The sequence below is a fragment of the Hibiscus syriacus genome, unplaced genomic scaffold, assembly GCF_006381635.1.
Source record: "Hibiscus syriacus cultivar Baekdansim isolate YM2019G1 unplaced genomic scaffold, ASM638163v2 tig00110652_pilon, whole genome shotgun sequence".
Lineage (NCBI taxonomy): Eukaryota > Viridiplantae > Streptophyta > Magnoliopsida > Malvales > Malvaceae > Hibiscus > Hibiscus syriacus.
The window spans coordinates 739,163-752,068 of record NW_024062812.1 but is presented as its reverse complement, the minus strand read 5'-3'; the positions used below and the strand labels follow the sequence as shown (position 1 = coordinate 752,068).

Below are 12,906 nucleotides of genomic sequence, written 5' to 3'. Positions count from 1 at the left end.
GAGCTTCTAAGTGAGTGAAGAAGCAAAGTCTTATAAGAGTGAGTTGTAGTTCTTGTTTTTGAGTGAGAGTACTCTTGTAATATTTGTTTGAGTTTCAATAAAAGTTGTTTGTGTGAGCGTTTTATTTCCAACAGGGATAATGTGAAACTTCCGACAGGTATTCCGGTCTCCTTGGTGCCCAGATGACCTGGAAAAATGGCGGCCTGATTTGTTTAATCATACTTTCTGAATTATTCACCATTGGTTTTGACAGAAGTGGAGATAATTTTTTCTTCTTCTTTTGCTTATTCAACATATAGGTTGAATTTTAAGAACTCATCATTTTATTATATAAAAATAAGTTTGACAAACAGTATGAAGATGACAAATTGACAATTATAATTCTATAGACCTATCGTTGTAATTCAGTCAGAAAAATCTAGACAATCTTAAAAAATGAAGTGTAAAATTGATATTTTTTTCTTATTTCAGCTGTTTGTTCATTTTCTCTTCTTTAAATTTCATATTTTCTTCCATGCCAAACATCTTCCATGCCAAACAAAGGAAAATTGGAAACAATATTGTTTACATCGCCAACAGATACTGGAATTCAAAGTCGTATGGTATTTTCTCCACGGTGATGGATACCTTGCCACTGTTGTGGTTCCTGAAGCAGTCCACCATTGATTTCCTCAGTGAACCAGATGTTGGCAACTGTTGACAAACCCACTGGACGAAAGAGTTCATATCAACTGAAAAATCATACATGTTTCGAAGGAGAAGCTCAGGGAGTGCAATCTTTTTTGTATTGGTCACCGCTATTGAAGCTTGCAGGTATTCCAGTTTCGATTTCTCCAGCTCAGCTGCAACTCCATCAGCCGTGTATATTCTCACCTGCCAAGGAAGTTTGTTTAAGGATCTGGTAGATTTGAGTTCCAAAATTAATTAGCTATAGACTTACTGCTGGCGAAGATCGAGTTCCGCAGCTCAGAGCAAATGTGACATTTGGATCCATTAACTGGAGTCCATAAAGTTTGCGGACAATGGCTTCTTGATCTTCCTTGTCACCCCTCTGATAAGTCTCGGAGAAATCATACTTTAAGTTGGGTAAATCGGATAAACTCTAAATCAGAAGCAGAACAGTTTTTACGTACCTCTTTCATGTTTGATGATGCTGGTTTCCTCAAAATATAGTGCTCCATTGCTTGAGCACTTATCGTGTTTCCTCCAACGTTGAGAGTTGCCTGAAACTCAATGCCAAAAGTTTGATATCCATGAAGTTCCCAATTCCATACAGAACAACCTGGGAAACTAATTTGGAAAGTACCTTGTTCATCAGTGTCAAAAACTTTTCTGGGGAATTAGGCACACCATATTGGAGGTATCCCTGCAATAGTAAAACCAACCAGTAGATATATAAAATGAGGGGAAGCAGCTCATTAAAACTCATGGTTTAGCGTAAGGTCAAGCAAAGATCAAGCGAAAGAGATTAAAGAAAAATAGATTATTTTCCATACTATACATGCATGATACAGGCATTGTACATGTTGATCCAGAATGCTAATTTTTGCTGGTAAGTCAACGATCTCAGGTCCACCTTCTGGAGATTGCTCATCAGGACCCTGCAGATGGAAAAACAGAGAATTAATCAGAAATTTCCCTTCATTACTCTCTTGCTGAAGAGGGACTAAATGCAATTCTGTTTGTTCATTAAAAGTTCTACAGCAGACCTTAGCTTTTTAAGTAAAGGAACAGAACTTGAAATGCATTTCGGATCCATAGAGCTTGATGCAAATATGACCAGGTTCTTGTAAGGGCCAATGTCCCTTGGAATAGATTCTTCCATATCGAAGATACCATACGGGTCTTGTTGCCTTGATTCCTTCTGTGACCCAGGGCTTGACTTCGGGTTTAGAGTACTTTCTACCCTAAAGCTTCTTGAGCTTAAGGGAGTGCCCATAAACCTTGTAATAGGGCCTGATTTCTCCAGTTCCATTGCTCTTGATGTTCTAAGTAGCCTGACAAAAATGAAGTTAAAACATTTCATGATATTCTCCGATAGCTTGTTCGGATGCCAATTCTGGCTGTTCTCTTCTGAAAGCAGTGTACTAGATAGAGATTTTGGTGGCAGGTTCCAATTCGACTCCGGAATACGTTCCCTTATCTGAACATAAAAGAAGTTCATGATATGCAAAATGTAAGTCATATACATTCATATTAGTTTTATCAGGGATCAAATCAAAGGAGCCTTTGCCTTGGGAGATGGATGTCGAGGGTCTCGCAAAGGCGAAGCCGCCTTGAACAAACTACTTTTCCTTGGAACCCTGTCTTGAAATTTAACCTCTCCCTGGAACTGGTTTTCTTTCTGATCGGAAAGCATTCTGGAGTCCATTCTCTCGTTCAGACTGAAGTCACTAAGAGTATAATCGCCTTTAATAGCTTTGCTGATGAAATGCAAAGCCTTTGTATCAAAAACCACCTTTTCCTGACCACCTTGCTTAATGGGGCTTGGGTTTGACGGATGACCTTGAAGGTAACTCATCAAACTCCCAGGTTGCCATTGTTTCGATCTTGTTTCCCTGGTGACCTCCTTTTCCTGCTTCAGACTAAGTTGAAGTTGGCTTATTTGGGTTTCTAAACGAGCTATCTCACCCTCAACCATAGCCAGCTCTGCCAAGAGCTCCTTCGTCTGCAGAATTTCAAGCCAGATGGACAATGGATTACTCAGCTGATTATCAAATATGCCCTCAAAACATGCAAGCATATGTATGCAAAGAGAAGAGAAAGAAAGGGTTACCTTTGGAGGGAGGAAGTTGGGAATAGAGATGGAAGAGCCAGCCTCTTGATGATGCACTCGTGTCAAAATCTCATGCATCTTTTCTTCCTGGTTTAGCATTCTCTGAAGCATGGAGACCTATACAAATAGAAGGAAAAAAAGCATCAACATGATCATTTCAATTCATATTTTTTAGTTGCGCCAACCAAAAGAAAACTTCATCGAAACTACAAGGAATGTATGTATCTTTAACTTTAAATCATGACAATGCCATATAATTTGCTTAACAACCAACAATGCCATATAATTTGCTTAACAACCACACACTAATAATTACAATATATATATATATATATATATATATCATTTGCAGAGCTTTGAAGTAACTCCAAATACCATTTCATCTTCAAAATTTATGGGCCACAAGAAAGGGCCTGAAAGAGGTAGAGAACAGATGATCTTCCCTTATTGCTGCCTCCTCCGGGAACAGGGACAAAGCAATTATCAGTTGCGTATTAATTGCCAGCGAGATGCTGGCAGATGGGTTTTGCCATACATACTGAAATGTTGTAATCAATGTATATGTACGTAGTGTTTCTCGTGTTCTCTTTGATTGTCATATGGATGTTATATCTTAAACACGAAAGTGATGTGTATGAGTTATGTAGTGTCATATTTATTATATTGATTTTGTATTATGATAAATTGTTTTGTTCGTCACTAAATTTTAGTTTGTATATTAATATCATTAAACTTCAAAACATTTTAATTTTAGTACTAAATTTCTGACATTATTTTTTTTGTCACTAGACTATTAAATTTACCAAAATGTTACACTCATTTTTCTTCTTCTCGGACTATTTTTTTTAAAAAATCCAGTCAATGAAATTCTTCCTAAAATTTCCATGTTCCAAAATTTATTTTCGAGTTATGTTGATCGTCTTATCAAAATAATATTTTTCACGTTCAAAATTTAGAACAAATATCTCAAACTCCAGTATTGATGCATTTTTGTATGTTTAATTTTATAAGTTTTAAAGAAATTTTGGAAAAACCTAAATAGATAAAATGATAGATGACAATGAAATGAATTCAAATGTATTTGGGGTGATCATAAAAGACACCCGAGAATAACATTTCTTACTATTGTTGAGATTGATGAAAAAAGTCATAATTTTAATTAATAATATAGTGAGATAAAAAAATGGCTTTCATCTCTATATATGTCAACATCAATCCATTGTTCATTACTTAATAGTCTGGAAAAAAATATCAAAAGTTTAGTGTAAAAATTAAACTTTTTAAAGTACAATGACAAAAAAGTTGAGTGACTAAGAGATAGTTTACCTTATAATTATTAAGTATGCCATTTTTATTTGGAACTTTTGCAAAATGAGCAAATGTACGCAACGTCCACATTCTGGCGTCTAACAATGCTTTTAGGAGAAAGAGGTGATAATGGCTACAACAAAGCCTTTGAGTACTTAATAAGAAACTCATCATCAAGTTCCCGGAGAAAACTAGAAGTCCAAAAGTGAGAAATAAACAAACTATGATTAATCTGGGATGCATATCAATGAGTTCTTAAGTCATTGGTCAGGAAAAGGGGTTGAAATCCACGTTTTGCAGTGTACTATCAGTAATGATCAATTAATTGCACAAAGTTGGAGTTAAAACATTTATTGAGACGGATGTGTGTCTTTTAAACATGGATGATGGATCATAATCATTCATTTGTACACATGGTAAATCACATACCTCTCTTTCAAGTGCCTCTTTCTTTTGCTGTCCACTAAGCTTCTTTTTCTTCTGGGATCACAAGGTAAACAACATGAAGCATCAGGCAAAAGGGGAAAAAACATCAGAGAAGAATATGAGGCCAAAACAATGAAACGAGGCATTACAAAAGCTGAACTTACAATCTCCATGGACATGTTATTAACAGACAGGTCTGGTTGGGTGGCCATGAATACTTTGTTCAATTCAACCCCAGCCCTTGAAGAAACATTAAATAACAAAGAAAGGGTGATGGGGTTTTGATATAAGGCCGAAGCTTAGAGGCAAAGAAAGAGTGGCTGTGGTTGGTGGTTGACGTATTATTATTTGAGGAATTGAAACAGTGGGAATATGGGGGAAAAAACTGTGCAGGTGAAGATGAAGTGGAGCTTTCAGGGAGAGGTTGAATTCAGGAATTGGGCTAACCGTCTCGGGTGTGATTGGGACATCATGCAGCTTTCAAAACTTAAAAAATTAAGCAGTAAGTGGGCTTGTTTTTTTTTTTCACTTGCTTTAACGTAGCTTGTAATCGTGGTCTTTTCAGGATTACTTTGCGGTTATACCTTCTATTTCAGAATTCTCAACCCTTGCTTATTTGGACGGTGACATTTTTAAATGGAAATTATTATTAAAGACTTATAATGCATTTATATTATTTTTTAAAATTTCAATTAAATTTATTAGTATTATTCTTTTAAATTTTTTGAACTCGATATATTATATATACATTTTCAACGATTAAGAAAAATTTTAAACATATACTTCCTAATAATTTTCCCAAACCCAAACTATTTAAAAAATTAAATTTATGGAATTTACGGATAAATAAAAAGGATGGAGCTTTAGTGAATCCAGCGGGCTCATAGTTTTGACATGCGGCATACTCCGGCCCATGACGTGGCGATTTCTTCAAGTCTTAAAACCCAAACAAAACCCTCAATTCAAGTTTCTGTCTTGCTGCCGCTCCAGGCTTTGCCTCCTCTGCATCATCACACTCACACTCACACTCAAGTGTGGTCAAATTCATTTCCATTTGAATTTCTGAGATTTACCCAAATTTTTATATCATCCATTTCCAGTTCTAAGATGCTATCTCGTTGTTTTCGCTCTATTTCACGTATTCCAGGAAACTTAATTCCCAACACAATATCTCATTACACACCCAAACCCCAAAACAATATCCCTTCTCATAGAACCAAATCGATTTTTACTTCTGTACCACATACTGTACCTTTTCTAGGTAACGTTGTTTCTCCTGTATGCTATTCTATATTTTGTTTACCCCAGTGACCATAATTGATTCGCTTGGTGATTGATTGTAGTGGGCTGTTTTTCCTATTGATGAAATGGGTACATGTTCTTCATTGCAGTGAGATCTGTAGCAACTATTCTTGATCCAGCTGCTAGGTTTGATGAGATGATCATTGGACCGCAGCGTAAGTATTACTTCCTAGGTGGGAAAGGAGGCGTGGGGAAAACAAGCTGTGCTGCTTCCCTTGCTGTAAAATTTGCAGACCATGGCCACCCTACCATTGTGATCTCAACTGATCCTGCTCACTCCTTAAGTGACTCTTTTTCCCTGGTATCAATAAATGTTTCTGTTTTTTAACTCTAAACAGAAAATGCTCAACAATGGAAGTTAGTTTGTGGGACCCTTCTTTAACCATCTGCTTTGTTCATTATCTCAAGGATTTGGCAGGAGGGAATCTTGTTTCTATCGATGGACTGAATTCTCCTTTGTTGGCTCTTGAGGTATATGGTATAAGGTTGAATTTTTCCACATTAGCTCATCATGTGATGCACATTTTTAAACCTTAGCAATATAACAGATAAATCCAGATAAAGCTAAAGAGGAATTTCAATCTGCAAGTCAAAAGAATGGTGGTAGTGCTGTCAAAGATTTTATGAATAACATGGGCCTTGGGATGCTTGCTGATCAGGTGGATACAAGTCTTGCACACTTATCAGCCCGTTGCATTAAATTTAGAACTTGTGACTTTCATTCTGTTAATTATCATCAATAATGGAAGAAGAATCTGTTAAAACTTATTTTATGTCTGATGATATTTTGATAATTTTTAGTAGCTACTGGCGTGCGAACATAATAATGGTCAAGGAATGGACTTGTGTCATAGCGCTGATTTGATTTACACTTTTGCTTATAGTTTTTTATTCTAACCAGGATTTTGAATGTGGACTTAGTTCTGGTTCCTTGAAAGCAATTTAAAGATTCCGAACGATATTGAAACATTTATTAGCTCCCTAGGCTGCATTCTGGCCCATGTATATCCCCCTTGTACCTAGTTCTGATCCATTTTGCCCTTTTCCCCCCTTAACCTACCAACTTTATTTCAATTTTGTTTAAGATTTGTTCATTCATTGTTGTACCTGACATTTTTTGGTTACTACTTTAAAGTTGGGGGATCTAAAACTTGGAGAGCTGTTGGACACCCCTCCGCCAGGTTTAGATGAAGCTATAGCAATTTCCAAGGCATGTACATTCTTTGATCCGTTTCTAATTACTTTTAGTGTTTTATGCTTACCTTCATTTGAGACTGTTTTTTATCCTAACCCTACAGTTGCTTGTAGGTGATGCAATTTGTTGAATCGCCGCAGTACAGTAAGTTTAGCAGGATAGTGATTGATACAGCACCTACGGTCAGTGGACTCTTAATTGCTTTTGATTTTTAGTATACTCAACTGCATTTGGAGTTAGTACATACCTAATTTTTTATCGAGTATTTTACAGGGCCATACACTTCGGTTTTTGTCCTTGCCTGACTTCTTGGATGCATCCATTGGGAAAATTATGAAGGTATAAAACGACACTTTTGCTTGGAAGTGCCAGTACAGTTATTCTCGACTCATTACTATATGTATCCTAATCAGATCAGTTTATCTATTAACTTTGCTCGAATTTATGTGCAATGTAAAGACCTTGGACATAAAACAAACTTCTGATATATTTTATAAAACTGTTTTTTGATCAGTTCAAAAAGAAATTAGCTTCAGCAACTTCAGCCATCAAATCTGTTCTTGGGAAAGCAGAAGAACGGAAGGATGTGGTAAGCTCAAATATCTGTTTGGAACAATTTGGTCAGTATCTAAATTCTAACCATGCTTTTCTGGAGTATGTAGCCTGACAAACTACAGCTACTGAGGGAGAGGATGACAAAAGTGCGAGACCTTTTCCGGGATTCCAATACCACTGAGTTTGTTATAGTAACCATACCATCGGTAACACCTTGATTTCACCTTGTTGACATGATGTAACTTCTGATGCCAGTCCTACCTTTCTCTGTACCTAGTGATCGATCAAATAGTTTTACTACTGCTATTTATTCGTGTTGTTTAAAGAATAAAATATCTGCTTAGCTTGTTAAAAAAGTAATGTACTTGTATCTAAGTTGGAATATGGTAAGCAAGACTTCGGCGGCTATTTGAACTGTAGACCTACTAAAAGTGCATATATGTATATATTGCATTAGTCTCCAATACACTAAAAACGACCTCTATGTTGGCTGGATTTATAAAACCAAAACCAAGTAGAATGAAGTTTAATTTTGAATGGTTCAATGTGTTCTTTGATCACTAATTGGTTCCTTAATGCAGGTAATGGCAGTAAATGAGTCATCTAGGCTGCATGCATCTTTGAGGAAAGAATGTGTACCAGTTCACAAGCTTATCGTTAATCAGATTTTACCTCCATCTGTATCCGATTGCAAGTTTTGCACTACTAAAAGAAAGGTAATATCTGTTTCTTCTTCTTTGGCTTCGTATGAACAGCGCTTGCTTCGTATACGAAGTTGTTGATCCTGTAACATGTGTAAAAGCTGTGCATTTAGCTTAAATCTGTGTGTTTACAGGAGCAAATGCGTGCCATTGAGATGATCCGCAATGACCCAGAGCTTGCCAACTTGAGGATAATTGAAGCACCTCTAGTTGATTTAGAAATAAGAGGGATTCCAGCTCTTAAGTTCATGGGTGATATCGTTTGGGCATGAATTTATTTATTTTTGTTTGTTGCTATTTACTGTAAATATTAGATGATCCCAACCCATTGCTTGTTTGTTTAATTATCCAAGTTAATACCATGATGGCTTGGCGGAAAGCAATAAAAATTCCAAATATGCCAATTCCTAGGGTTTCTGGTTGGTGTAACAATTCCCTCCCATTCGCCATTATAATCATATTAAAAATAAAGTTGAAAAGACTATATATATATATATATGTAATATGGCCCATAAAGTTAATGCTTGAAGTATATACTTGGAAGATGCTTTCTCCACAAACCATAAGAATTTCCTTTAAAGCACACGGAGCTTTCCTTTCACTCATTATCAATCGTCTTAATTCTATCTCAACTGCAATTTCTCCATATGCTGGTATCAAAGGCATCTGAGGCCGAAGGTGATGGCATCATCAACGGTGAAGATGAGGATGAGGGTGAACGTTGACATGTATCATGATCGTTGAATTGTAGCTGAATTCCAATCAGTTGGGCAACTAAACACTCTTTTGGCAGTCATCAAGAATGGGGTTCATTGTGGCTCCAGCGTATTAGTGACAGATTTGACAGTTGAGTTAACATTCAAAATAAACATTTGCTTCCTTTCTTTGTACTACTTATGGCTGAAACTTTGAGCTTAAATTAATGTAACATTAATGGTTGAAACTAGTATTATTACAACTTTCTTGCTGGGATTCTTGTTGTTTTCTGTGTGATATACAAAAGCACATACAACTACATTTTTGGCATTGATATTCGAAACATTTTATACTCAAAACTCAACTTTTGATCTTAAAACTTGTCATACTCATAGAACAAATCATAAGATCGAACATCATAGGCAAAACATAAGTATAATCCCCAGTCCAAAATTAGAATTATGGAGACGCTGATTGAGAATAAGTACCAACTCTTTGAAAGGTCTTCTTCCTCATCACCCCACTCCTTTTGTCATACTTCTAAAAAGACTCACTCGAGTTATCCAGGGAAAATTTGTTTTCCCTTTCAAATACGAAATCAGATTCCAATTGAAGCAGCTCGCATTGTATTTCATTCAAAATTTTGGCTATGCTATAACAAGATGAAACCATATCTGATATATGCCGATGGTGAGGAAACAGTTGAGAATAATAAACTCTGTCACGAGTTGCAATCATCACAAGGTAAGGTATATAATAAACTCTCTCAAAATGTAGGTTGTCCTCAAACAACAAACACGGAAACGCAGTCACAATGGCTCTATGCAGATAGATAAATGTGTTGGGAATTAATTAGCGGAAAAATAACTAAAGCGAGATCAATATAAAATAAGACAGGTGTAAGATACAAGATTTAACGTGGTTCAGTATTGCGAAAGTAGGTTTTCTACGTAAAAAGAAAATAAAGTTTTTTACATATCATCATTAGGATCCCAAAATGGTTTCTCATATATGGCATCCCCATACGTTCTCATTTTCTTTCCATAAAACAATGTGTTCAAATGAGACAGGTTCCAATGAATCAAATCCAACTGGGGAGATCTGATTCATTTCAAAAGAGTTCAAAATGAGTTACAAAGTTCTCAGGTATCAAATGGAAGTTATCCATCAAAGACATTTGATAAGTGAACTCACAGATTCAACACATGAAACCAAGTTTTCCTGATTGAATGAAAATCAATAACTACCAACATGGAAGAAATCAAACCTCTGTAATGATAAATATCAATCAATCATCCCTTGCGTGCGAATTCAACTCGAAATATTTCTACCATCCAATACCTAAAAACAACCATTATATACAGCATCAGATCTCAGCTCAACTGCTCATTTATCATAATAGGAATACATAAGGGCCAATACTTAAAATTGAGTCACCGAATTAATTACTTTAAACATACCTGGCAATGCATTTCTTTAGGAGCAGCAATGGCTGAAGCTTCTGAAGTGAAACGCACAAATCCATACCCTCTTGATTTTCCACTCACATGATGAGCAATAACTCGAACTGTTAAAGCCCAAACATTTTTCAACCCCGTAAAGCACAAAATCACGTCGAAATAAATATCCAGGAAAATTACCTTCAATGATTTCACCATGTCTTTCAATAGTATTCTTCAAAACAGTCTCGTTGGTATCATATGAAAGCCCTACAATCAATAGAACTCATCACAAATCGATTATATAATAGTAAAATTAGAAGAAAGTTGTATACATACATTCCCTCAAATCGGATAAAGAGAAGAAAAAAAAGAAGAGCAAGAAATTTTTGAGACCTCCAACAAATAATTTGGAGCAAGAATTGCGACCCAGAGTGATCTAGTGGGAATTTACGAGAAACACGAACTGTCCCGTTTATTCTCTGCATTACTTTATATTGTTCAATCTGGTGTACGGTTGCCGACAGCTGACAAATAATGAGTCAATGACTAAGCTGATGATCGCTTTCATAAGGATCCATTTCATCAAACAGTTGGTCTGCAAACTCTAAAACTTATTCCCAATACGAGATGAGAACACAAATTAAATTGGCAAAAATATCAGGCCCCTACATAATATTAGACAATCACCATCTGTCACGTCCCCGCCTTTACATCTCATCCCATTTAAACTAACCCTCACGCATCTTTCCATGCCGTCGATACAAATTCCTAATCCAACGGCGACAAATCTCCATGTCAAGAATCCGCGTATTCCCGCGTCATCCAATCAAAATATTTCTTCCCTTCCTAATCAAATCACAGCATTGCTCACTCTCAACTCGTATTAAATCGTCGGAAATCATCCAAATAATTCCTTTTCTTTTTCGTCGTTCCATTTGCAATCCTTTCTGTAGATAATTTTCCATGGCACCAAAACCTGAAAAGAAACCAGTCGAGAAGAAGCTAGCTGAGAAACCAATGGTGGAGAAAAAGTTCACCGTCGGCGAGAAGGCTCCGGCTGAGAAAAAGCCAAAGGCTGGGAAGAAGCTTCCCAAGGAAAGCGCTGCTGCCGTAGGCAAGAAAAAGAAGAGAGGGAAGAAGAGCGTGGAGACGTACAAGATCTAATATTCAAAGTTCTGAAGCAAGTCGACCCAGATATCGGGATCTCAAGCAAGGCGATGGGAATTATGAACAGTTTCATCAATGATATGTTCGAGAAGCTAGCTCAAGAAGCTTCTAGACTTGCAGGGTACAACAAGAAACCGACTATTACTTCCAGGGTAATCCAAATCGCTGTTAGACTTGTACTCCCTGGAGAACTTGCCAAACACGCCGTCTCTGATGGTACTAAGGCCGTGACCAAGTTCACTAGCTCTTGAATTTGTGAAAGAAGTTTGATGATTTTATTTTTATTTTTATATAGTTTTTTAATTTGACAAAATTGAAATATTAGCCTCGGGGTTTAAGGGTGTTTTTAAATTTAAAAGTTAAATTTTGCAACGAAAGTTGTCCTTTTCGCTAATATTATTTGATTATTTCTTCCAAGGCTTTACTTCCGAGTCAATCTTAACGACTCGGTTTTGAGGAGCCTCTTTGCCTGTATATATATATATATACATATACACAGCTTTTATATATACACATGTAAATTAAAATTTTTTATAATATGTATATCAAATAATTTACCTATATATATATATGTATGCCTGTGGAGTAAAATTTAGATATAATATCTTAAATTCATACATTTAATTTGTTAATTTTAAATTGATTTAAGAGAAGTTTATATTTTAACGTTTGTAAATTACAAAAATATATTAACATTGATTTAATTAATTGAATACTTATTTGACCTATTCATGCAATATTTATTCATGGATGTTGATCATAATTTATATTGTTGTGTAGAGAACCAGTAAGAAGTGTAGTCTATTTTATGTTTGATATAAATGTTGCAAATTATTGAAAATAGTGTTGTAATATTATATTCTAAAAATTTCGTTTCAATAATAAAGTTAAAAAATGTGAAATTAAAATAGAACCTGTAATCGGATGGAACTGAATAAATAGAAGAAGAGTTTTGTTTAGGCTTGAATGAACAGTTTCCTTAAGACAAATTCGTCCTCTCCTTGGTGCTTTGAGTAACGTTGGACGTCGGTCTCCCAGGATATAACAACAAACGTTCACAACAGTAAGCACAACCGTAGTGAACAATCGAACACAATCTTTGTCTTTATCTATCACCGAAAAATGACTTTGGAAGAATCAGAGAATTGAAAGGAAAGTATGAAATAAAATAGTAAAAAGTTGTGTGTTGAGATGTGTCACAAATTAGCCTTTATATAGGGAGAAGAATTTGTATTGAAAGGTTAAGATCTTTAAATGAAATGACTTACCCATTTGATTAAAAATTATAACCTTTTGATCAAAAGGTTAACATGGAAAGACATGACTTTTGGGGTGAAA

General features: G+C 35.7%; 2 protein-coding genes and 2 pseudogenes across 3 annotated transcripts; 2 read left to right on the top strand and 2 right to left on the bottom strand.

Annotated features, from left to right (window-relative positions):
- Window positions 1-525: 525 nt before the first annotated feature.
- On the bottom strand, window positions 526-4,777 carry LOC120137113. Of its 2 annotated transcripts, none has more exons than XM_039152954.1 (10): window positions 4,675-4,777; window positions 4,514-4,564; window positions 2,777-2,893; window positions 2,234-2,668; window positions 1,710-2,143; window positions 1,502-1,601; window positions 1,307-1,366; window positions 1,134-1,223; window positions 941-1,051; window positions 526-873 (listed from the first exon to the last, which is right to left on the bottom strand). In XM_039152954.1, exons 1-10 carry the CDS (start codon window positions 4,720-4,722, stop codon window positions 565-567), a joined length of 1,755 nt encoding a protein of 584 aa, XP_039008885.1. In that variant the 5' UTR covers window positions 4,723-4,777; the 3' UTR covers window positions 526-564. The 2 variants fall into 2 exon arrangements, with proteins under 2 accessions (XP_039008885.1, XP_039008886.1); XM_039152955.1 differs by having other exon boundaries at window positions 4,514-4,561; window positions 4,671-4,761.
- A 731-nt stretch (window positions 4,778-5,508) lies between these two features.
- LOC120137115 (ATPase GET3B-like) lies at window positions 5,509-8,579 on the top strand. Its single transcript, XM_039152956.1, has 11 exons — window positions 5,509-5,771; window positions 5,902-6,113; window positions 6,221-6,283; window positions 6,361-6,471; window positions 6,948-7,022; window positions 7,121-7,189; window positions 7,281-7,346; window positions 7,522-7,596; window positions 7,670-7,768; window positions 8,144-8,278; window positions 8,398-8,579. Exons 1-11 carry the CDS (start codon window positions 5,618-5,620, stop codon window positions 8,533-8,535), a joined length of 1,197 nt encoding a protein of 398 aa, XP_039008887.1. The 5' UTR covers window positions 5,509-5,617; the 3' UTR covers window positions 8,536-8,579.
- A 1,457-nt stretch (window positions 8,580-10,036) lies between these two features.
- On the bottom strand, window positions 10,037-11,321 carry LOC120137167 (annotated as a pseudogene).
- LOC120137166 lies at window positions 11,313-11,851 on the top strand (annotated as a pseudogene).
- The last annotated feature ends 1,055 nt before the right edge of the window (window positions 11,852-12,906 follow it).